The sequence below is a fragment of the Mustela nivalis genome (genome assembly GCF_964662115.1).
Source record: "Mustela nivalis genome assembly, chromosome: 19".
In the NCBI taxonomy this organism is placed as follows: Eukaryota; Metazoa; Chordata; class Mammalia; order Carnivora; family Mustelidae; genus Mustela; species Mustela nivalis.
Genome location: NC_139038.1, coordinates 17,245,680 through 17,269,538, shown reverse-complemented (window position 1 = coordinate 17,269,538; position 23,859 = coordinate 17,245,680). Strand labels below are relative to the sequence as shown.

The 23,859-nt window shown below is 58.5% G+C and overlaps 2 protein-coding genes across 36 annotated transcripts; one reads left to right on the top strand and one right to left on the bottom strand.

Annotated features, from left to right (window-relative positions):
* Positions 1-5,459: 5,459 nt before the first annotated feature.
* Positions 5,460-8,698, top strand: TUFM (Tu translation elongation factor, mitochondrial). Its single transcript, XM_082714627.1, has 10 exons — positions 5,460-5,603; positions 5,706-5,900; positions 6,152-6,318; positions 6,528-6,632; positions 6,719-6,883; positions 7,027-7,159; positions 7,244-7,348; positions 7,465-7,616; positions 7,713-7,832; positions 8,334-8,698. The coding sequence occupies exons 1-10, from the start codon at positions 5,561-5,563 to the stop codon at positions 8,505-8,507; spliced, it is 1,359 nt and encodes a 452-aa protein (XP_082570753.1). The 5' UTR covers positions 5,460-5,560; the 3' UTR covers positions 8,508-8,698.
* Positions 8,699-10,455: 1,757 nt separating this feature from the next.
* ATXN2L (ataxin 2 like) lies at positions 10,456-23,360 on the bottom strand. 35 transcript variants are annotated; one of them, XM_082714568.1, is made up of 24 exons: positions 22,450-23,056; positions 20,803-20,839; positions 20,559-20,615; positions 20,403-20,474; positions 19,904-20,054; positions 18,993-19,117; positions 18,061-18,152; positions 17,445-17,645; positions 16,431-16,606; positions 16,165-16,278; positions 15,296-15,508; positions 15,136-15,207; positions 14,614-14,684; positions 14,134-14,429; positions 13,976-14,045; positions 13,350-13,496; positions 13,154-13,226; positions 12,873-13,060; positions 12,479-12,608; positions 12,271-12,392; positions 11,915-12,127; positions 11,582-11,771; positions 11,221-11,257; positions 10,456-10,977 (listed from the first exon to the last, which is right to left on the bottom strand). In XM_082714568.1, the coding sequence occupies exons 1-23, from the start codon at positions 22,743-22,745 to the stop codon at positions 11,226-11,228; spliced, it is 3,138 nt and encodes a 1,045-aa protein (XP_082570694.1). In that variant the 5' UTR covers positions 22,746-23,056; the 3' UTR covers positions 10,456-10,977; positions 11,221-11,225. The 35 variants fall into 35 exon arrangements, with proteins under 35 accessions (XP_082570694.1, XP_082570696.1, XP_082570697.1 ...); XM_082714570.1 differs by having other exon boundaries at positions 10,456-10,954; XM_082714571.1 differs by having other exon boundaries at positions 15,296-15,490; positions 22,450-23,038.
* Between the last annotated feature and the right edge of the window lie 499 nt (positions 23,361-23,859).

The window sequence follows — 23,859 nt, the reverse complement described above, 5'->3', positions numbered from 1 at the left end:
ACGGGCTGGTGCTGACCTGGCCCGGGCACTACGGTGGGGTTAGTAGCAAGGACAATAGCTGAGGAGACACTGCCAAGGCTGGCTCGTGGGGGAAGAGTGAAGAATACCCTGGAGCTTCCAGTACGTCCGTTGAGGGGCGTCGAGGACAAAGTCCTGAGCCCTAGTGCCCCAGCTACTAAGTTGCTGACCAACCTAGTGCTCATGTCAAAGACACCAGACCCCATCCTCTACAGAGCAGCAAGAAATCCTAGAAAATCATCAAGTTTAACTTCCTCACTCCAATCCCCATTTTATAGATAATAAAGCAGAGACTTCAAAAGTTATGGTGGTTCACCTTTATTTTCAACGTGATTGTGAATACAAAATTTGCTTTCCACTGAAAACATCAGGATACTTAACAAGCCCGACGCATAGGCTCAACTGAGATAATTCAGCACATAATTCCTTCAACCAATACTTCTTCACCGGAGTGTTGGTTAGGCCCTGCTCAGAGTCACAAAAACAAGCTCTTACTGCCATGACCTGGTGAGACCGGGAACAGCAACAACCCCACAAACCAGCCAACAAGCTGGTAAGATAATAAGGTAATTTTAGAAATTTAGGTGCTCTCGGGCACCTGGGTGGCTCAATGGGTTAAGCCTCTGCCTTCGGCTCAGTTCATGATCTCAGGGTCTCAGAATAGAGCCCCCAGAATAGAGAGAGAGTAGAGCTCTCTGCTCGGCAGGGAGCCTGCTTCCTCCTCTCTCTCTCTGCCTGCCTCTGTCAAATAAATAAAATCTTTAAAAAAAATTTTTAGGTGCTATGAGGAAAACCAAAGAGGACCAGTGAGGAGAGGGTGACGGGGGGCTACTTTAGATAGAAGAGGTGACACTGATATCGGAGGTGGGGCGGAATGATGGGACAAACTCTGGGAAAGGCTACAAGGAAGAACAGGCCAGGGAGAGGGAAGAGCATCTGCAAAGATCCTGAGGTAGAAACAACTGGGGGATGTTTGCAGACCACAGTGGCCGCCGTGGTTGGCAGCGAGTAAGAGGAGAATCATACTGGATGAGGTCAAAGAGGTGGGCCGCAGGGAGGAGTCTGGATTTTTATAGAACAGCTTTACAAGGTAGAATTCCCCTGCCATACGGTTTGCCCATTTAAAGTAGGAGTTGGGGTTTTATTCTAAGTGTAGTACGGAGTCACGGGAGGGGTGTGTGTGTGTGTGTGTGTGTGTGTGTGTGTGTGCGTGTCAATTTCTGATCCAAGCTTAACTAATTAATTACAAATTGAAAGGTAATCTTTATTTTTATTTATCTATTGATTTCATTAATCTCTACACCCAATGAGAACCTCAATTTCACAACCCTAAGATCGAGAGTCACATGCTTGGGGTGCTTGGGTGGCTCTGTTGGTTAAGTGTCTGCCTTTGGCTTAGGTCATGGTCCCAGAGTCCCGGGATCGAGTGAGGACCCTGCCTCTCCCACTCCTGCTCCTCCCTCCCTCCGATCCCCTGGCTCATGCTCTCTCGCTCTCAAATTAATAAAAATTAAAAATCTTAAAAAAAAAAAAAGTTGCATGCTCTACGGACTGAGCCGGCCAGGTGGCCCTCTGATCCACATTTTCAGGGCTGATCTTGACTACTGTGTGGGCATGGGTTTGCAGTATTGAGAAGAACAGGGGCTGGGGAGCCCCTGCAGAGGCTGTGAGCTAGCCTAGGTGATAGAAGATCCCAGACTGAGCCACAGGGTCAGCAGTGGAGACAGACAAACAATGACATCCAAGACATACTTTGGACAGCAAACCAGCAGGACTGGGTAAGTGGATGAGACACCAGGGTTGAGGGGAGGGAGAAAGGCAGCACTGCTTATTCGAAGGTGGAAGCAGAGCCTGGAAGAGAATGAGGGTGCTGTTTTGGACGTTAGGTCTGTAACACCACTTGGCGGCACCCTTCGATTTGCAAGGCTCATTAGTAGTTCAGGCACAATCATACAGAGCCCAACAGTGGCCCAGGCAGAGGATACAGACATAAAGGAAGTCCAGTCCTGGTCCCACTCAGGCCACTCGGTCTCAGACAAGTGAAACCAAGAAATACGTGTTAGGGTATTCAGTGCCATGGGACAGGTTCTCTTTTAGGAGGTATCTGGATGCAAACAGGCGACCGCGACAGTCTGGCGTAAGGAGTCCGGTCTTCTAAACTCCTCTGTTTTGCCCTCTTCTGGATTTTGGCTTCATCACTGATCAGATATGACAGGCAGAAGCTCCAGGCTTTGCATCCAGACCCAGCCACACCCAGAGTCAGAAGGCAGCCCATCTCTTTGGTGTCTCCTGGAGGGCGAGAGCCTCTTTCCCGGAAGCCCCCAAAGTAGATCGTTACTGACCCATCATGGACCCCAAAGAAGTCACACACTCAACCCTAAACAAAGCCCCTGGCAAGGAGACTAGGCCCACCAGAAATAGACGAGGCCTGTCGGGATTTATTCCCGGCACTGGGGAAAGGACCACCTTGAACAAAATCAGGGCCCCGTCCGTAGGAAATGGAAACATGGGTGTTAAGCAGGAGCTCGCAGACTGCTGGGGGGGACTCTTTTTAAAGAGTTCCAGATTCTGCACCAAGAACATGTCTTTAACTACAGTCACTCAAAATGCATGTCTGAAAGAGAAAACCCTTTCTCCAAGCAAATGCACAGCCTCCTCGAGTCCTGATTGTTTCCCAGTTCCTTCATCGTCCGCCCGCCGGCCCTGCCACCCCACCTGCTAGGTTTCTCCGGCAGCCGGCCTTCCTTTTTCTCCTGGCACTGCCCACAAGTCTCGGCAACTCTGAGCCCACCGTATTGCTACCTCACTAGCGGCTGTGCCGAACTGATGCTCCCACAAGCCGCATGCTGGACGTCTGTATTCCCTGTGGCTGAATCCCCGCTAGCACGTCTGCTCTCCCAAAGTTAAAGTTACGCGGCCTCTCTCAGGCTCCTCTGATACCGATGCGGACACAGGACGATCGAGGCTTCTCCAGTCAGATGCATTCCAGGGAGGCTTTGAATCTGCCTGGCTTTGGGGGCCGGAGGGTTGGGAGGGAGGGAAGGCCACCTTCTGGAGGCAGAAGCGGCTTCAGTGCCATGAGCAGTAGGTGTCGCGGATGAGTCTAAGGCCTGGCCCTTGGTGTTTGGTGGTGGTGGCGGTGGCGGGAACCCCACTTTTCTTCCCACATCAGATCAGTTCCATGGCTTGGGAGCGGTTTCTCTGGCCCATCCCACACTTCTGTAAGCTAACTCAAACCCCTAAACAAATCCTTCTTCTGCGTAAACCAGCCAATGGAAATTCTGTTGTCTGTAAATCAAGACTTCCAACTACTGGGGCGCCTGGGTGGCTCAGTGGGCTAAACCCCTACCTTCAGCTCAGGTCATGATCTCAGGGTCCTGGGATCGAGCCCCACATCGGGCATTTTGCTCAGCAGGGAGCCTGTTTCCCCCCCCACCCCCTGCCTGCCTGCTTCTCTGCACACTTGTGATCTCTCTATCAAATAAATAAAATCTTAAAAAAAAAAAAAAAAGACTTCGATTACAGACGATACTAGAGTCAACAGCAACAGCTCTACAAAAAATCTTCTCCGTTCGGACTCTTCTGAGAGCTGGGTTTCTCCAACTTCAGTCATTCGTGAACCACCTGCCCCCAAATCTGCCATATGTTGATATTCCCATAATATTATCTACCACATGCTACTTCTTAAATAGGCTTATTTTTTATTTATTAATATTTTTAAGAAGATTTTATTTATTTACTTGAGAGTGTATGAGCGAGATAGCAGAGGCAGGAGGAGCAGCAGAGGGAGAGGGAGAGGGAGAAGCAGACTCCCCACTGAGCAGGAAGCCTGATGCAGGGCTCCATCTCAGGACCCCGAGATCATGACCCGAGCAGAAGGCTGCTGCTTAACCAACTGAGCCACCCAGGTGCCCCTAAGTTGACTCATTGTCTAATCTCAGTATTTGCCACCCCAGTTTTCTGTTTCAAACAATACACATTCCAATAAATACAGCACGTCTAAAATAGAAAGCATTCGCTCGGTACCACCCGCCAAAAATCTTACATTCTCATAGTGGCCAATAGTGTCTCAGAAGAAATCCCCCGGACTGGAGAACCTGAGGAACAGGATCAAGACAAAGAAAACCTTTAGTTATGGCACAGCCCTTCCTAAGCAGAGATGACGGGCCGGAAGGCCAGGAGGACACACGTCTTAGCAAGTTCTTCCTTTTCTTTGAGCAGTAAATTGGCAGCGCAGTGACAGTATCGGGTGGTGGTCAAGTGCACGCTTTTTTCCGAGTTCCGTTGTACTGGGTTCCTCAAGCACCCTGACGCTGTTTTCTCACCTGTGACATGGGAAAGTCCCAGCTCCCACCACACAGGGCAACACTGGGCGCGTGGAATGTGAACCAATACGAAGCATTTGCACCAAGCCCCGTCCATGCTGAGCGCTCGCTTTGTTCCCCAAACTCCTCCGAGCTTGGGAAACCGTGTGAGTTATAAATAAATACGATGTCCCTGCCTGGGCCCAGACCCTCCCGAATCATCACCTCCAAGGGAGGAATTAGGGACTCTCTCTGAAACCCAAGGCCGTCCACGGAATCTCCGGAGCGGATGAGTTGGGGAGAGATCAACCAGGGTTAAATTAAGCAGCTGCTGTTCTCACCCCTGGGGGACAGACGACGGGTGTCAGAGTTAGAGGTCAGGTGCTAGCCTCGCACTCACTCATTCGGTCAACACCAGGGCCCTGCGCACTCACCGGGTGCCCCGCCCTGAGTTCGGTGCCGGGGCCCCGACAGGGACGACACGGACTCGGCGGCCCGTGCAGGCGCCGGAAACCGGCCCCGACCGTCGGACCCTCTGCATCGTCCGCAGAACTGGGTGGCTGGGTGGCTGGGTGCGGCGCCGGGCGAGGGATGAGCGCTTAGTCCGCCGCGAGGGCGGCTCCAGGGCTGCACCGCGACGCCGCGCGTCCCCGCCGGCTGGGAGCCGCGGCGCGTGATTCGGGGTCCCGGGATGCGGCCTCCGTCCCCGCTCACGGCCCCGCGGAGCCGGACGTCCGAGTCTGCCCCGTAAGGTTCCCACGACTGGGCCCGCTTCACCGACCAGGGCACAGAGGCTCCGCGCAGAGGCGGGTCGCACCGGTCCGTCTCTCTCAGCCCGGCCGCAGGGGCCCCTCATACCTCCCGCGGCGGCTCCACGGCCGCCAGACCCGCGCGGGGGTCGGACCCCACGGACGCCCCCCCGCAGGCCGCGCCGGGGCCGCAGCCTCGGCCTCCCGGAGCCCGCCCGCTCCCTCGGAACCGGGCTTAGCCCCGCCCGCCTGCCGCGCCGGGAACTACAACGCCCATGAGCCTGCGGGGCGCCGCGGCGCGACGGGACGCGCCACGTCACTGCCCCGCGCCGCCGGAGACGGCCGCTATGCGCCCGTCCGGCTGGAGGGCCCCCGACGTGCCCTGCGGACCGTCACTTCCGCCGGAAATGACCTCCAGCCGCCCGTGCCCTTTCCTCCTCGCACGCGCGGGCGCCGGGGCCGGGTGCTCGGGGCGCGAGGGCGACCACCATGGCGGCCGCCGCCCTGCTGCGCGCGACGCCCCTCTGGAGCGGTGAGAGGGCGGGGACGGCGGTGGCGGCGCGGGGCCGCGGGGGCGTCGTCGCGGGCGGCCGGCTGGGGCCCGCGCCCTGACCGCAGGCCTCTGCCCCGGCAGGTCTCGGGACCCGGCCGGCCCCGCTGCTGCGGGGCCTCTTGCGGCCGCCGAGGGCCCCGGCGCGGCCCGGCCTGTGCCGGGGGCTGGCCGTGGAGGCCAAGAAGACGTACGTGCGCGACAAGCCGCATGTGAACGTGGGCACCATCGGCCACGTGGACCACGGCAAGACCACTCTGACCGCGGCCATCACCAAGAGTAAGCGCGGGGCGGCTGGACGGTGCGGGAGGCCCTTCCCCCGGACGCCTGAGCTGCGGAGCCTCCGTGGCCTCTTTGCAGCCTGGGCTCGTGGCCTGCAGCAGAGGCTTTGCCCTCGGCAAGTCGCAGGGCTGGACGGGGAGGCGTCGGGCGCGGGTTCTCCCCGCCCGGGTTCGCCTAGTCGCGGGAGGGGCCGGGGGCGGCCCGCCTGCCTCGGACGCGCCCTGCGAGGCTGCCCGCCTTCCCCGCAGTTTTGGCAGAGGGAGGCGGAGCCAAGTTTAAGAAATACGAAGAGATCGACAACGCCCCCGAGGAGCGCGCCCGCGGGATCACGATCAATGCGGCGCACGTGGAGTACAGCACCGCGGCCCGCCACTACGCCCACACGGACTGCCCGGGTCATGCGGACTACGTTAAGGTGAGAGAAGTGCCGGGGACCGGCCGGGGACATGCTGGGTGTGTGGAGAAGTTGGGACACCCCAGGTGCATGCGTCCAGGTCGCGGATGTCGGGGCTTGGCCGCTCCCAGGGGGTCGGGGAGGAAGGTGGGCCTCAGCGGCTGGGCTGGGTGGGTGGGTGTGGCGCTGGGGAGGTCCTGAAACGTCGCTGTCTTCTGTCCCCTCCCCAGAACATGATCACGGGCACCGCCCCCCTCGATGGCTGCATCCTGGTGGTGGCGGCCAATGACGGCCCGATGCCCCAGACCCGGGAGCACCTGTTACTGGCCAAACAGGTACTCGGAGCCCAGGGAGGGTGGAGAGAGGAAGAGCGGGGAGCCGGTCCACGGAGGACACCGCGTCTTCCTCCTGCCGTCCGCAGATTGGCGTGGAGCATGTCGTGGTGTACGTGAACAAGGCAGACGCTGTCCAGGACTCCGAGATGGTGGAGCTGGTGGAGCTGGAGATCCGGGAACTGCTCACGGAGTTTGGCTACAAAGGGGAGGAGACCCCGGTCATCGTAGGCTCTGCCCTCTGTGCCCTTGAGGTGAAGGCGGGGTCACGCAGGGGCTGTTACTGGCAGAGGATGGGGCTGGGTGGGCATCCAGGGCTCTGCTCCGAGCCTGGGGAGGGACTCTTAGTAAGAGGAGCAGAATGACAACTTCAGGGTCCTGTCACCTCCCCCCGCAGCAACGCGACCCTGAGCTAGGCGTGAAGTCTGTGCAGAAGCTGCTGGATGCCGTGGACACTTACATCCCTGTACCCACGCGAGACCTGGAGAAGCCTTTCCTGCTGCCTGTGGAGTCCGTTTTCTCCATTCCTGGTGAGGCCCGGTTCGCGCGCACGCGTCCGCGGCTGTATAGCCGGACCCAGTGTCCCTCACGTACTTCCTGTCCTTTCTTTCCAGGCCGGGGCACGGTGGTGACCGGTACACTGGAGCGTGGCATTTTGAAGAAGGGAGATGAGTGTGAGTTCCTGGGACACAGCAAGAACATTCGGTCTGTGGTGACAGGTACAGAGAAGACGCTTTGGGACCCAGGGGCCGGCTTCAGGGTCTCCCTTCGCAGATCCTTTGCGCCCTCCTTCGGCCTCACCTCCTCCTCCCTGGTCTCGCCTCTTTCCTCCTAGGCATTGAGATGTTCCACAAGAGTCTGGAGAGGGCAGAGGCAGGCGACAACCTGGGAGCCCTGGTCCGAGGCTTGAAGCGAGAGGACCTGAGGCGTGGCCTGGTCATGGCCAAGCCCGGGTCCATCCAGCCGCACCAGAAGGTGGAGGCACAGGTGAGGGCTCCAGGTGATGGGCGGCGCGGAGCCGGACCGTGGCGTGCAGAGGCAGCGTGCCCAGCGGCCACAGCTTGACCCTCGTTGTCTCTCCAGGTTTACATCCTCAGCAAGGAGGAGGGCGGCCGCCACAAGCCGTTTGTGTCCCACTTCATGCCGGTCATGTTCTCCCTGACCTGGGACATGGCCTGTCGGGTCATCCTGCCGCCAGGGAAGGTAATGCTGGGCACAGGGAACGTGAGGGGCTGGAGGAGACCGTCTGTTCGGTGCCCGGTGTACGTGAAGCTAGTGGCAGAAAGGTCTGGCGGGGTGGGTTTGGGGGAGGGAGTCTCCACCTAGTATTCCCGGGGCTGAAGTAGGGAACAAACCACCCGTTAGTGTTCCCCCACAGAAAGCTCTCCCAGAAGAGGAGTCTCCCCGCTGAGAGTTCCATCGAACACGGTGGCTCAGGAAGTTTTGTGACTAAGAAAACTGCATGACCCATGGGTTCCTTGACTTAGTTTTCAAGAGTGAGCATTAGGAGTGCCCGTCCCAAGGTCTTTCCTGTCTTCACGTAGGCTGGGCATCTGTCCGGCGGCTGGGGTCTCCAGAAACCATCTCCCTGTTGCGTTTCAGTGTCGTGCACGTTCATCCCTTAACTTGGAACCTTGGTAGGCAGCGAACAGGTGGACGGCTGCCCTGAGGGCCGTGCATGAACCCTCTCTTTGCCCCCGCCAGGAGCTTGCCATGCCCGGGGAGGACCTGAAGGTCAGCCTTATCTTGCGGCAGCCCATGATCTTAGAAAAAGGCCAGCGTTTCACCCTGCGTGATGGCAACCGGACCATTGGCACCGGCCTGGTCACCGAGACGCCGGCGATGACCGAGGAGGACAAGAACCTGAAGTGGAGTTGAGTCTGGACTCGCATCAGACTCTGCTATTGAAGGCTGCACCGGCCGGCGTTGTCGCCTGCTACTGCTGCTGCCCCCTCCCCAGGGCATGGGCTGCAGCCCAGCCGCGCGCTAGACTGACCCTTCCCCTGGTCAGGAGGGGCCCCGGGGCCTGCTGGGTGAGGTAGGTCAATAAACTGTTCTGTGAATAGTGAGGGACGTTGTGTCATGTGTCCTTTGTCTAAGCTGGAGAGGATGCGGGTAGAACCATGGAGCACCGGGCGCATCCCTGTTTCTCTGTAAGACCGTTTGGAAAAGCTCCGGTCTTACAGCGGTCAGCACTGCTGTGACAACTTGAGGAAAGCTGGTCTAGCGAAGTCGGTGTGGCTGCCTCACGAAACACTGGTTGGACCCTCGGCTGTCCTGGGGGGAAACCTGGGGACTCCTCCCCCAGAGCAAGCATGGTGGTTCCGCCGCGACGCCAAACCCCCCTCCTGTCCTCCGTGGTTTGGAAGCCCGTTCGTGCCCACCTCCCCTTGTCTTAGGCTCCAGGATACCGGAACTGGGTCTCCCCTCTAGAACCAGCAGCCAACACTTTGTGAGGACCCTGGTTTTAATAAGTCAGTTTCTGGGCTCCACGGGGATTCCAAACACGAGAGCGAGACGTTGCAAACCGAAGTGTGCATTTTAAACACATCCTGAGATTTAAAACTAAGGACTGTGTCAGATGTGTAGGGAGTAAAATGCTGAATAGGGGTTTTAAAAACTTGAACTTGACTGGCCAGGACGCTGACCCCAAACAAAAAAAGGTGAACTTTTAGCAGGGATGAACAAGCACCCCTTTCAACCTCGCTTGCTAATAAATGAGCACACTCAGCCCCGACCAGCCATCCGGAGCGGGGAGGCTCTTAGGCCCGACCCGAGAGCTGTTCTGAGTCGGTCCAATCTGTGGCTTCAGAGCAGAGGCAGAAAAGTGGGCTCAAGACAGGGACAGAAGAGCTTCACAAATAAGAACTGTCCAGCAATAAGGCAGTTTTGCTTTTACTCTCCTTAGTGTCTGAGGCGAGGCCAGGTCTTGAGAGATTCCTAAGGCCCTCTCTTGAGCCTCAGGACCAGGTCTCAGGAGACCCGTCTCCACCTGCACCGCACACATCCCGAGCCCAGCTGGCTGCCCCGCGGCTGCTTTCTCCATCGCTGCCCCCCTCCAGGAGAGCTCCACAACCTGGCACGCCTGTTCCCGGTTACCAGTGCAGCAGCTGCCCCCGCCACCTCAGCATCCCCACCCACTACCACGTCTTGAACCCTCACCCCTGGAGCTCTTCTCTTCGCAAGTCTGTGTGACCGTCACTTCTCCTGCCCTGCTGTCTACCCACTTTCTCTGGCTTCGGTCCCAGCTGAGACATCCCCACCTAACCCGAGAACCAGCCCCAACCCCTGGATGCCCTAAGGGGCAAACGACCTTCACTCAGGAAATGCAGTAAAAACTGCAACCGGTTTCCTTGGAAATAACCAGACGCTTCTGCGATGTGTTGTTTTACGTCCCACACGTGGTACTTTGTGCCACTTCGCCCCTGATGCAGCTCTTGCTCCCCTAAACGAGGCTCAGCCCAGAGGTCTCCCCTCTGCTAGTGGCTTAGTCTGCAGCGCCCACCGGCACACACCGGTGTGTGCAGGCCTTTGTTTCCGGGGCCAAAACCACTCAGCAGCTTCCTGGTGCAGGGAGGTAGCAGACACTCGTGAAGCACTCGCACGAGCAATAAAAACCTGAAACTGCACCTGAAGGCGAGACCGGCAGCAAGGCGAGCGCGAAGTCCCCGGGACGCTGGGGGCGTGTGGCAGTGGCTGTGGCAGTGACCGGCACAAGCACCCTCGGGTTGACCGCCGCGCTTCCCTGCTGTCGGGGCCGACCCAGGCCTCCCAACACCGGACAGCTACCGTCTTACTCGGTTCTCCAGAGGAAACCAGAGTCAGGTTAAGTTAGTTTAAAATTTTATTTTTTTTAACTTTTTTTTTTTTTTAATATTTTTTATGTAATAAAAAGTAAAAGTCCTTGTCCAACCATCCTTGTGGGGCATCTGTCTGTCTGTCTCTCACGCAGGTCACTCAAGTTAATGGGGAAGAAAGAAACAGGGGGCCCAAGTCTGAGGTTATAAATAATAGAAAATAAAAGATCTTCCATCTCCAGCGGGGGATAGACCGGGACGGGCGGGCAAGATGGGGCGGGGAGGGGCAGGGGCAGAGCAGGAACCCCCCACCCCCGCTGGACCCCGGCCCTGCCCACTCCGAGGCCCCTCCCCTTCAAGGTGCTTGGCAGGAGTTCCCCAGCTCCCCCGGGGGAAAGGGGGGATGGGGGGGGCTGGGACTGGTCCGAGCTGCTGGGGGAAGAGACATAGGTCACTCTTCCCTCCACTCATGGAGGTCTCAGGTCGCGGCCAGGACAATCTTCAGTTCCCCGGGGGTTGGAAGGGGAGCTGCTGGGAGGGATGAGATTGAACTGGTTGGAGGGGAGAGAGAAGAGAGCAGGAGCGTTAGAACCCAAGCAGCTGTCCCTCCATCCAGTGCCGTCCAGTCTGGGGTGTGGGGGAGCGTCTGGGTAGGAGCGGCCTCCTCAAGGTGTCTCATGGGGCTGTCAGAAGCACAGACCAACCGCTGTTTCCCAGTGAGCCGGAGCCTCACTCGTGCGCCCAGCTCAGCCCCCCACGCCCCAGCCTGGCCCTGTCTGCTGCGCTGACCTTACCTCGGCTAAGTCAGGAGACAGTCGGGGTCACTGAGAGCTGGGGAGGCAGTGGGGAGGGGGGCTGCTGGATCACAACTGAGCGAGGACGGAGGGAAGCAAAGGACAGAGCCGGGAGCAAGCCCCCCGCGGCGGCGGCTGTGGCTTCTGCCCGCCCTACACACTTCACAGACAGGTGCGGGTCGGCGGGCGCCCTGGGGCCGGCCCTGCCTGCACCACCCTCACTCCCCTCCCAGAACCCGGGCGTCCTGCCCCACCGGCAGCCCGTCGGCTCGTCCGTGCCACATTCCCCCAGCTAACGAGAACTCACGAATCCTGTCCTCGGCTCCTCCTGGAAATCCAGGCGCCTGGCCGGGCTGCTCACCTTGGGGGTGTCCGATGTAGGGGTAGGGTGAGGGTGTGGAAGCTGAGAGTGCAGGCACCCCACTCTGGGGCACCGCGCCTTGGGGGGGGCCCCCATGGCTCTGGGGTGGGTGCAGCAGCATCACCTGGGGCGGGTGGGGAGCCCCAGGGTGAGGGGGCGGGGCTGCCGTGATTCCAGTTTGGACATGGGCCTGCGACGAACAAAAGACAACCGTGAGCACCCCAGAAGCTAGACGTGGGCTCCGAGAATCCCGGTGTCAGGAGCACTCAGGAAGGAGCTCCAAGGAGTCAGAAAACAGGACAGCCCCAGGAAGCAGGTCCCTCGGGTTCTTACCTGGGTAACGTGGGCCATGTTGGTGAAGCCGTGGGGCAGCTGCTGGTGGGCATGGATGGCATACACAGCGGCTGGCTGGGGGAAGCTGCTCTGAGGGGACTGGGCAGAAGGTCCCGGTGGCAGAGAAGGCGGCGTGCCTGTCAGGGCCCCTGGGTGGTACAGATTCTGCTGTGGCTGTCCACTGCCCAGGTGTGGGGCCTGCCCCGCCTGGTGCTGTCAGGGGGAGAGGAAGGGTGAGTGCCACCCCAGTCCTCAGGGACCAGGCCTACCACCCACTGGGGAACGACCCAACTCTATCCCCCTCTTTGCAGCCACCCGTCCCTGCCCCGACCGCTCAGCTCTCCCGTGGCAGGCACCTGGACGGGACTGGGGGCCGCATGCTGCGACTGCGGCTGGCTCCCAGTAGGCGTGGTGGCCGGCTGCGGCTGGTGGGCATGGAGCTGCGTGGCGTGGTGTGGATAGGACTGGTGAACAGTGGCTAGAGCGGGAAAGAGGGACAATCCGTGCTGAGCACACCAGACGGGGCTAAGGAGCAAGGTCTGAGGAGGAGGACACAGAACTCACCATAGAGGGCTTGGGGGGTGGGCTGCTCCGCAGAAGGGTACTGAGGGGCGGAGGACGACACGATGGCCTGGGGATGGCTCCCCGAGGGCAGCATGCGCGGGCTGCTCTGGAGCATCGGGGCAAACACCGGCTGGGGGGGCAGGGGGAGAGGCGGTCGGACGTCCTGCCGCCTGAGGACCGTGCACAGCACTACGCTGTCCTTGTCACAAGCCCCCGGTCTCCCGGTCACGACCACCCCAGCCAGCAGAGGCCATGGGATCTCTGCTTCAGAGGACAGCGGTGCCTTGCTACAGGTCCTACCAGAGCCAGCACCGACGCCGGAGTCGGGGTGAAGAACTCAGGGGACCCCGCCCTCCGTCCTGCGGCCCCCAGCACCAGCCTCCGCGTCAGGTACCTGCGAGGGGTAGTGGGCCACGGGCTGCAGCATGGCGGGCTGGCCGGGGAACTGCTGCGCGCTGTAAGGGATGTAGGAGGAGTACGGCGTGGCAGCCACCAGGGGCGGGCCGGCGGCGGCAGCGGCCTGCATCATCGGAGGGGCTGAGGCTGGCTGGTGTTGGTCCGAGCGCTGGGGGGGCAGGGAGCCTGGCGTGGGAGGGGAAAAGGACCGAGCTCAAGCTCCATGTGCCAGGACGCAAGCAGGCAGCTCTGCTGACCAGCCCTGCCGGCTCTGCTCACCTTTTGCGCCCCGGTATTTGCCCTGCTGTCCAGGCACAGAGTTGGATACAGGGTACGGATACATCTGAGGGGCCTACGGATGAGAACACAGACCAAGCGGAACGGCTAGCTCACAAAGAGCCTGAACAGGCCGGACCTGGTCCTCGGCCGCTCAGCCCAGCCTCGTCGCCCGGGGCGGCTCAGCCCCTGCTCTCACCTGGACAGCCGGTCCCATATGGATCTGAGGTATGTAGGAAATGTACTGGGGGCTGTAGAGCCCACTCTGGCCTGCTGTCAGCACCGGGATGGAGGGAGTAGAATGAGTCCGGGGCCCCGGAGAAGTGGGGGTACTGGTGGATTTATTCTGTAAGAGACAAGGTGGGGACACGCACGTCTGGTTTCCGTACGCCTCTCCTGTGCCTGGGAGAGCAACACAGCAGCACGCTGCCGGCCAGACACGTTCTACCCGGCATCCTGGTTAAGCCTTCCACTGGAGCCCCTGGGACAGGTACTCACAAATTTTAGGTAAGGAAACCAAGACAGAAAAGTGAAATGGCTTGACCGTGATCAGCAAGCTTTTTTTAAGTACAGGAGTTCAAGCCAAATCGGGGGCCTGAATGAATCCCGTGCTCACAACGACCCCAACATATGTTCCCCAAGCTGAATGCTAAACCCTCAGGGAGAAACAGGTAACACTCACCAGACACACCATGACCCCTCACCCCCAAGGGACACCTGTCCTCCCCAGAGCGGGCCAACAGCCAGAGAGCCCCCCTGTGCTCGGTCACCCCACTTGCAAGCCTCCCTCGGGGAAACCAGCCCTCACTGCCCGTCCCGTCTCACCACAGACAGCAGAGGCTTTGTGGGATTGAACTCCTTGGCGTTGGGGTTCAGTGTGGACTTCTTCACTTGTCTGAGGGCGAAAAAGAAAGTCAGTCCTCGTGGCCTGCTCCCTCCCCACCGGACACCCACCCCCCCCACCCCGCTCCCCACCGACTCACTCGGCGACGGGGCCCTCATCCTTGTCGTCTCCCTTGAGGAGGCCCACCGGGGGGCTGCCAGTTTGGCTTGGGCAAGGTGGCGGGGGCTGCTCGGGGCCCTCCGTGCCTCCCGCCGGTGGCAGTGGTGGCTTGTCCTCCTTATCTGACACGGACTCTGTCTTCGAGGAGACTGGGGACCCCACGGGCTCCGAAGTCAACAGACCATCAACCTCCTTCTCTTTCCCTTTGGCCTCCTCCTTCACGACCCGGGGAGGAAACGGATCCAGGCCGGTGTCAGGGGAGCCGCTGGGCTGCAGCTGGAAGGAGAGCGGAGCACGCGGTCCGCGCCGGTCCGCGCCGGTCCGACCCGGCCTGGCCTCCCTTCTTGCATCGGTGCTCGCTCATCTCTTCAAACCCACCGGGTCCCAGGCCTGCGCTGCTTCTTAAGCCCCTCGCCCCTCTTCATCCGAACACGCTAGCGCACGCCCAGACTCCGCTCACCTTAAACTGGGCCCCAAATCTCCTCAGTTCTTCCAGCTGAAAGCGCTTCTGTTCATTCTGAAGGCCAGGAACTAGAAGAAACAGGGAAAAAAGGAGGAAAGACACTTTCTTAAAAAGTGGCGGCTACCATGCCAGTTCCCCAAATGACAAAGGGGGAGAAAAATCTCTTAAGAATCCTACAGAACTAAAATTACACAACTGACAAGGCACGGTTTCGGAACCCCCACAATTCTTATTACTAATTACTAAGTGCTCCCCTCATCAAAAGGACATCACACCTGAGAAAAACAAAAACAAAAGGGGGCGCCTGGGTGGTTCAGTCAGTTAACCATCTGCTTTTGGCTCAGGTCATGATTTCGGGGTCCTGGGATCGAGTGCCCACTGGGCTCCCTGCTGAGCTGGCAGGGAACCTGCTTCTCCCTTTTCCCCTGCTGCTCCCCATTTATACCTACTCTGTCGAATAAATAAAATCTTAAGCAAAACAACAAAAACCCAACAACCCTCCCCCCACCCCAGTCTCACCTTTCCCAGCTATCCGGGACAGCTCCTGGGACTCCAGAGTCCTCCCAGGTTCCTTGGCTGGAAGTTCTTTTACTGAGCAAGAAGAGACATATGCCTGAAGGTCTTCTGTCCAGAACCACACTTCACATTGTCCACAAGCCCTCAACCACCTGGCTCTTACCATCTGTGGGGGCCAATGAGATCTTTGGAGAAGCAGGGGAAACGGAGCCTACTCCGGGATCCACGACCGATGATGTCACAGGGATGGAAGCTGAAGAGGTCGGTACTGCTGAGCCCATGGGGGCATCAGGACAGGAAGCGGAGATTGGGGCCGGAGCAGCCGACTTGGGAGAGCGCGGGGGGTACATCCGGCCCACTGGAAGGAAAGGGAAAGCTGTGCGATGGTTACTGCTGTTCGGGGAGGAAGAGGCACAGGGAACCCACTAGAAAGACCAAGGAAAGTTTACCCCCTTTCTTACATGCAAGGTCACAAACCTACATGCCCAAAAGAGCAAGGCAGGTAACATAGGCGGGTAAGATACGTTCACGGGCAGCACAGAAGACTGGAATGTTTACAGAGGCACTCACAACATGGGCCAGCAAACCAGTGTTCTGCTGCAAGACACATTCAGTGTTTGCAGAACTTTCTCTATTTCCAAAGAAACTGGGAATTTTCTATGCCTCCTGTTTCAAAACGTTGACAACTAAAAAGCTGCTCTTTTTTTTTCTTTGAAGTAAGCTCTGCGCCCAATGTGGGGCTTGAACTTGAGACCCCAAGATCTAGAGTCACCTGCTCCACAGACTGAGTCCACCAGGCGCCCTGATTACTAATAAACAAAAGACATGCGCCAGCCGACCCAACCCACGGACAGCTGCGCGGGCACTGCTACACTGAGGGAAACAAATTCTTCCCTTAAAAGCATAAATCCAACCAACCCCCCAAACCTCTCTTTTATTTTAAAGCTGTCTCCCATCCCAGCACTCCAACAACTGACACTTCCAGTTCCCCACGAGTTTCTAGTTCTCCGTAGAACACTGCGGGAATTTTACCTGCAGGAGGAGGCGCAACAGAAGCTTCTCCAGAAGGCCTACTGCTGGGTGAAGACAGAGTCTTGGCACCACCTCTCAGGGGCCGCTGTGCCTTAGGGGACATGCGGGAAGGGCCTAATTTTTTTTTTTTTAAGATGGGGAAAAAAGAGGCAGAGTATCTGCTATTACATTATCACCAACGCGTCACCCTTCCAGACCGCCCATCCTTCCCACGATCCTTCCTACCTTCTACCCTACCCCCAACGAAAGCCCGCTTCAGAACTCACCTCCATTGATACCACGTGTCTCCGAACCCGGGCCGGGGCTGCTACTGTCAAGGTGGTGAGGGCCACGAGGTGGCAAAGAGCTAAGGCCAGGCCGGCCACCCCGGGAACTACTGCATCGAACTCCTCCCCGGGGACCTTCCCGAACTCGCTGCGGTAGAGGGATGTACTTTCCCTCCCTAGGGGGAGAGTTCAAGTAAGGTCAATTAGTCACAGAACCCACACATTTTGGAAAAATGAAGCCTTTCCTTCTAAAGTGCATGTGCATGCACACACAGGCACACACGGGCACGGACGCGCGCGCGCGCGCGCGCACACACACACACACACACACACACACACGCTCCAGCTCTCTGCACTATCCCCACATTAAGATCTATTCTGGTTAAATGTTCTGTAGTTAGAGGCTTATGACCTTTTGTGTCAATCCTGACCTGACCAACCTGGTCAAAGTTTTCCGATTCTACCACTCCTGACCTATGAGAGGAGGAGTATCACGTGGTAGTTCAAGGTATAGCTTTTACATGTCACTAAATAGTGGGTATGCTTTTTGGTTTTTTTGTTTTTTTAAAAAAGATTTTATTTATTTGACAGAGATCACAAGTAGACAGAGAGACGGGTAGAGAGAGAGGGGGAAGCAGGCTTCCCACCAAGCAGGAGCCTGGGATCAGGACCTGAGCTGAAGGCAGAGGCTTTAACCCACCGAGCCACCCAGGGGCCCCTGATTTTGTTTTTATAAAGAGAGAAATGAAGGCATACTTATGGATGAATACACAGAAGAAAAGACGACTATCAAAACTCAAAAAAAATTTTTTCTACCATAGGCTTTAGCTTTGTTACCTTGGACAAACTATTTATCTGCTCTAAGCCTCAGTTCTTAAACCTGAAAACTGGGAATAACTCTGTGCCAACCTACATTTACATGGCCGTGAAGGTTAAACAGGAGTGTACAAGGCTCTTGGCCCAAGCCCTGGCCTGTACTCAGCCCCGACAGAGCAGGCCGCCCCCAGCAATCACCGTGCCGCCAAGCTGGGGCTCTCCCGGCCCGAGCCCTGCCGCTGCACCGCGCTGTGCTTCTCCTCCTCCGTGCGCCCGTCGTCATTCTCCATGGCGATTCGCAGGCGGTACTGGGGGCTCGATTCAATCTCCCGAGCCAACTGCGCTGCACGCAGCTCCCGCTGACGAAACTCTTCTGAGTTGTCCTTCTCCAAGGGCACCCTGAAAGGACCACCACAGACCACCACCCCCGTGCCAGGGGACAAGAGAAGAAAAAGGAGAAGCATCTTTGAGTCCCACCAGCAGCGCAGGCGTGCGGATGTTTAGCCTCGTCAACAACTCAGCGTGCATGTAACGGGCAATCTGTGAGGCTCACGTCGGGCAACAAGGCCCATGTCGGAACCAGGGCACTTCTACTCGCATGGAAGTATGTTTTAAGTTCTAGAGGAAAAGAATGGGCGAATGGACGAGAAAGCAGCTAATCCTCCCCCATGAGACGGCCTGGTACTTTGAGGGGACAATGACAAAGGCCGACCAGAAGTGGGGAGAGGGCGACCCGGACTCCCAGCAAAGCGGGAACACATGCCACAGCCCCGTGCCTCAAACTACACCCTCTGGGAAGTACCAAGAGACTCACGTGTACGAAGAAAGACTGCTGTCATATGTAGTCTTCACACCATAGTTCTCCTCGTTGAACTTGAACATTTCGTTGGGGTCCCAGCCGTTGGACTGAGGGAGGGAGGAAGGAGGTTTTAAAACGCAGTAAGGAAAGCAGCAATGACCCGGCATTCTCCCCCACAAGGTTGAAAAACACACAAATCTGCCCAAACCCAGAGTGGAAACTAAGAACAAGGGCGGCAGAAATATGAACTCATCCTTCCGACTGCGGCACGGACTGGCAGCCACTCGTAACACCAAAGTCTTAAGACCTGATGAGTCCATTTACAGGTGTATGTTCTAGAAAATTTTGGTATATATTACATAGAGACATAGTCTAAAGTTCAGTAAGGCACTATTTTTAATAGCAAAATAATGGTAACAAATACCTATCAATGAGGAAAAGGATAAATACATTTTACTGTTACTTATAAACCCATATTATATGTAGAACTTGACAAAACAGGTGGAAGCAATGACTGGATCTATATACCAATATGAAAAAAAATCAAAAACAAGAATCAGGGAAGGTAAAATTCTTGTGCAAGTTAAATACACCACAATACCGCATTAACTCATGAGAAAACTTAAATGTTTCCAAGTCCTTGTTTTGGGAAGGACATGGGTCTACTACACAATCCACAATCTTGTCTATGCTTTGTTAAATTGAAGGGGAAAAAATCTTGAAGCAAATGTTAATAGCTGTCAATTGCAGATAGTGGGAAAATAGGTATTTTTGTTTTGTTCTTTTCTATAGCTTTTCATTTGGAATCAGACAGCCATCAACAGGCCATAGTAAAAAATCCTTTTCCCTGCTCCCCAGAAGCAACTCGTGTTTCCAAGAGCGACATCTCAGTGAGCGGCCGGCACTCGGGCAGCAGCATGCCCGGCTCTCAGAGAAGGGGGCCGTACCATGTCCGACTCCAGGTCATAGTCATCGCTGTTGCTGTCGCCCCCTTCCCAGCGCTGGAGCACCTTCTCTTTGTGCTCCCCGTTCACCTTCGAGTTCATGGCAATGGCTGAATCAGTGAACTTATCTGTGGGGGTAGAGTCGAAGATCAGGAGTCGGCGGATTATTCCACAGCCTCTTCCAACATCCCCCCCACCCCCAGTAAGTAGTTGGGAAGCAAAGGAAACTGTGGGTCAGGGGTGGGGGAGAGGCAGGGTGCGGCGGTACAGCCCAAGAACCTCATCTGAACACTGTAAGAGGACCAGGGCGCCTGGCTGGCTCAGTGGGTTAAGCGACTGCTTTCAGCTCGGGTCATGATCTCAGGGTCCCGGGATCAAGTCCCAGGCTTGGGCTCCCTGCTCCATGGGGAGTCTGCTTCTCCCTGACCTTCTCCCCTCTCATGGTCTCTCTCTCGTAAATAAATAAAATCTTTAAAAAAAAAAAAAAGAGTTCAAGAGGACAAAGGAGTTGAAAGCGAAGCAACGGACACCTGAAGGACCACCACACAGGCCGACTTCGTCCCACTGTATCTGAGACGTCAAGACATATTCTCAAGAAGAAAAACCTAGGTGTGTGGGTGGCTCAGTCGGTAAAGCGTCTGCCTTCAGCTCAGGTCACGTTATCAGGGTCCTGGTACTGAGTCCCAAATCGGGCTCCCCGCTCAGCAGGGAGTCTGGTTCTCCCTCTACCCCTCCCCTTGCTCATATGATCTAATACTCTTGTTCTCTCAAATAAAAAAGAAAAGAAAAGAAGAGAAGAGGAAAACACAGCTCTCCTCCTCAGAAAAAAAGATGGTGAAGGGGGAAGGAAACACTCCAGTCCTCGCGTAAGTGCTCCGCGCCCTCCAGTCTGACAGAAAGACCCCGTACGATACCTTTAGTAGCATAATTGAAGTCAACATTTCGGAAGTGGACGAGCATGACATCGCTCGGCTTAAACACCATGGTGTCCACAATGTCTTCCCGACGAGGGCCACCTGCTGGTTCAGATGCTTTCCGGTGTACAGCGTCTACTGCTAATTCAAACTAGAAAAGTCCCATTTCCAAACAGTAAAGGGTCAGTATCAAGAAATGTGATGGTAAAGAGATAGGACTGTTTTTCCTTTACCCTTTCTAACCTCATCCCAACACCACACTGGCACACAGTCTTCTCAGTATCTGCCCAGGACTAAGTATTTTAGTGTTAAAGTATTCAGCCTTCCAATCCCAACCCACATTTCTTATTGCTTCTAGCGCTATTCTGAGACAGGCCTAGAGAAGTGAGTAACACGACGCTGTCCAACACCACTCAGCGCACAGCTCCGATTAGCCTATCTCATTCTCCTCCCCTTTCGTGAAATTCCAAAACCCAGCTAATAATTTGAGTGCGCTGACCTTGGAGCTCAGAGTCTTGAAGATACCTTCGTAGGTGGTGCCATTCTTCACCCTCACATCACAGGTGGAGCCCTGAAGAGTGGGGAGAAGGAAGAGTCTCCAGCAAACTGGTGCATTACGGTCCTCAAACAAACTAGGGGTTAGATACCCACTTACCACAACAGCTGTAAGAAAATGCAGCATTCTGGAATTGTTGTAGACACCCTCGAACACCTACCAACAACACAGAATTAATCAGCCAGTCAACAGATCACCCTCCTTCTGAATACCCACACTCCACCCACCCACTTTGCATGTGCTGGGTCCCTCCTCTTCTAAGCCCCACTGACTATTTGTGCACATGATCTGTCTTGTATGCTACATGGACCTCTGTGCTTTGAGGGTGGGGAGTGGCACTCACCGGAGACTGTGGGGGTCCCTTTCCTGTGCTCTGTCCCCTATGAGAAAGAAAACAAGAAACTAATTAAACACATTTAAAAAAAAGATTTATTCATTTGACAGACAGAGATCACAAGTAGGCAGAGAGGCAGGCAGAGGGGGCAGGCTTGCCACCAAGCAGAGAGCCCGATGCGGGGCTCGATCCCAGGACCCTGGGGCCACGACCTGAGTCAGGAAGGCAGAATCTTTCACCCACTGAGCCACCCAGGCGCCCCAGTTACACACATTCTATCCCTCTGAAACACAGTTCATTTCAAAGGACTTGGTATTCCAGAACCACACACCCTGTGAACAGACCACTTATGGCCACGATTTCCAACTCTCGCCTTACAGAAGGAGAGAGGTCTAGACGGTGGGAGCCCGTGAACCCATTTCCACCAAACGCTACGGAAACCGAGCTCACTCCACAATGGTGGTCGATTCGACACCACCGTCTCGGTCTCTGCGAGGGGCCAGGGCCCCGTGCTTCCGACGGAGAACGCTCCGGCAGTCGTTAGCCAACAAAGCGCCCTCGACCGCCGGCTCGGAAGCGCGCAGCTCGGGCACACGACCTCTCAGACCCAGAAGACCATCCCGGTCCCCAGCCTTCCGCCCCGAACTCCGGGAGGAGGCCGCTCCCTCCACAACCCACCCTCTCGACCTTTTTAAATCGTCCAATGCTACCCGCTCCAGCAAGGGTCCCCGATCGCCCGCTGCCCAGCTCCCCGCTGGCTGATGTAACCGTCGGGTGAGGAGGGCGACGAGGGGGCCGTTGGCGGGGCTGGGGGACAGCGCAGCCGCAGAAGCCATCCACCCGGAGGCCTCGCCCGGTCTGCGCTTGCGCAGTAAAGCCCAAGGGCCTCCAAGTCCCCCTCCCGCGGCCGGAACGCACTGCGCCTGCGTGCACCGCCGCTCTCCCTTCCACGAAGCCGCACACCGACGGCACCGAGCGGGGCGCCCAGCACTCACCCGCCGACAGCAGGCGAGCCCTCCACGCACACTCCCAAGCCCTGCCCTGCCGCTTACCCGCGGCTGCCGAATGCCCGGGTCGCGAGGCAGAGCATCCGCGCGCACGTACGGGGAGCGCGCGCGCCGGAGGTCCCCGGCCCGCAGCCGTCCCGGCCGGCCGTCCTTCCGCCCCCCGCGCCCCCTCCTCCTGGCCGGAGCGCGGAGGAGGAGGTGGCCACCCGCTCCCAAGTCCCTCCCTCCCCATTGGCCAAACTGTGGGCCGCGCGCCCCCCTCCATTGGCTGCGGCCGGGGCCCCCTTCCCGCCGCTGACTCCCCATTGGCTGCGGCCGGGGACCGCGAGACCCTTCGCGGTAATGGAGCCGGGGACCCCGCGCCTCGTCGCCCCCCCATCCTCGTGCGGACGGCGCCGGCGGGATGCGCCCCGCCTGCCCGCAAGGCCGGAGCCCCGGGGCCCGACGAGGGCCGAAGGTCCCGGTGGCAGCCCAGGGACCCTTTCCGTCTGACCTGTTAGGACCAGCGGGGACCCGGCCCCAGCCTCCCGGGGGCTCCCCAGTCCTCCCGGCGCCCCGCAAAGGGGGCCGGGCTGGGTTCGCGCCTCGCGCCGCGTCCCCGGGTCCCGGCCGCTGGGCCGCCCCGCGCCGCCCCGCAGCCCCTCCTCACCTGGCGCTGCCGACGGCCGCAGCCCCCGGCCTCTCCTGATGCGGCGGCGGCGGCGGCTGCGGCGCCACGATGCCCTCGGCTCCCCGGCGGAGCCCGCTCCCGGCGGCGGCTGCAGGCCCCAGGCAGGGCGAAGCGGCCGCGGGAGGCCCTGCGGGAGCCGAGCTGGGGGCCAGGGGCCCCGGGAGGCCGCCGTTGGGAGGGCTGGCGCCCCCGGGAGGCCGGCGGGCCACGGCCTGGGGCGTGGGGGGCGGCTGCTGGGGCTGGGAGGTCTGCTGTGGCGGCTGAGGCTTCAACATGACGGCAGCGTCCGGACGGGGAGTCAGGGGGCGGGCGGGAGAGCGGGGCCGGGGCGCGGCCCCGCGGGAGAGCGCGGGCGGCGAGGGGGCCCGGGGAGCCGGGGACCCGCCGTTGGCGGGCGGGGGGGCAGCCCCGCGAGGTCGGGGGTGGAGGGAGAGGACCGCGGCGCGAGGCAGCGCCGCGAGGCGGAAGGGGAGGGGGTCTCGCGGCCGGAGGAAAGCGAGAGGGCGCGAGCCGGCCTGGCGCGCGTGCGCGTCGCCGGGGAAAGGGGAGGAGGCGGCGCGCGCGGGCGGGAGCTCCCGGCGGGGGAGGGGCAGGGCGGAGGGAGCGGCGGCGCGAGGCGGCCGCGCGCGCCGGGGCGGTTGGCGCCGCGCAGGAGAGGAGAGCGGGAGCAGAGGCGAATCTCGCGCCCCCAGCCCTGGGCGGGGAGAGGGAGCAGCGCGGGCGCTCACGCGCGCCGAAGATTTAGGGTCTCTAGGTCTCCAGCAGCCCTGGAGGGGGGCGGCCGCTGTCGCTTCACAATGAGCGTGTGAAGCGCTGGGGGAGGAGCCGAAGTAGCCGCGAGGAAGGAAGAGCCGGCCGCCCCGCCCTCCCCGGCCGCGTAGCGCCGGGATACCTCCGCGGTCGGGTGAGAGGGCGCACGCAGCGTGCAGTTCCTCCGCCGGGCGGGCGCCCGTGGGCGGAGTCTGGGTGCAAAGAGATCCCGGCTCTCAGCACGCGGCCGCGCCTCTCGGTCCTCTGGCGGGTTTCAGGAGGCGCTCCTGTTGACCTTGTGTGCTTCGTAGGAAAGGCTGGTGGACGTTACAGTTCCCGGTTTGAAACTCTGCGCGTTGCAGATAAATCTGTGCTAAATCCGAAATCATTGTAAGCTTCGGTGGTTTCTCCATGCCCCAGGACGAACCCTTCAGCTGTGGTCCCAAAGAAGCTGAAGCCAAAGTGCCTAAGGCCTGATTGAAAATTCTGCATTCGGCTCTGCAACACAGCCAGCCTTCACTCCTCCAAAATCAGGTGGGCATTAGGACGTGAAGCTGGATGCAATTCAAGCTCTTCCTGCCCTCCCCAAGTGCCAGCTAGTGGCAGGCTCCGACGCTTACATGAGATCCATTAGGTCAC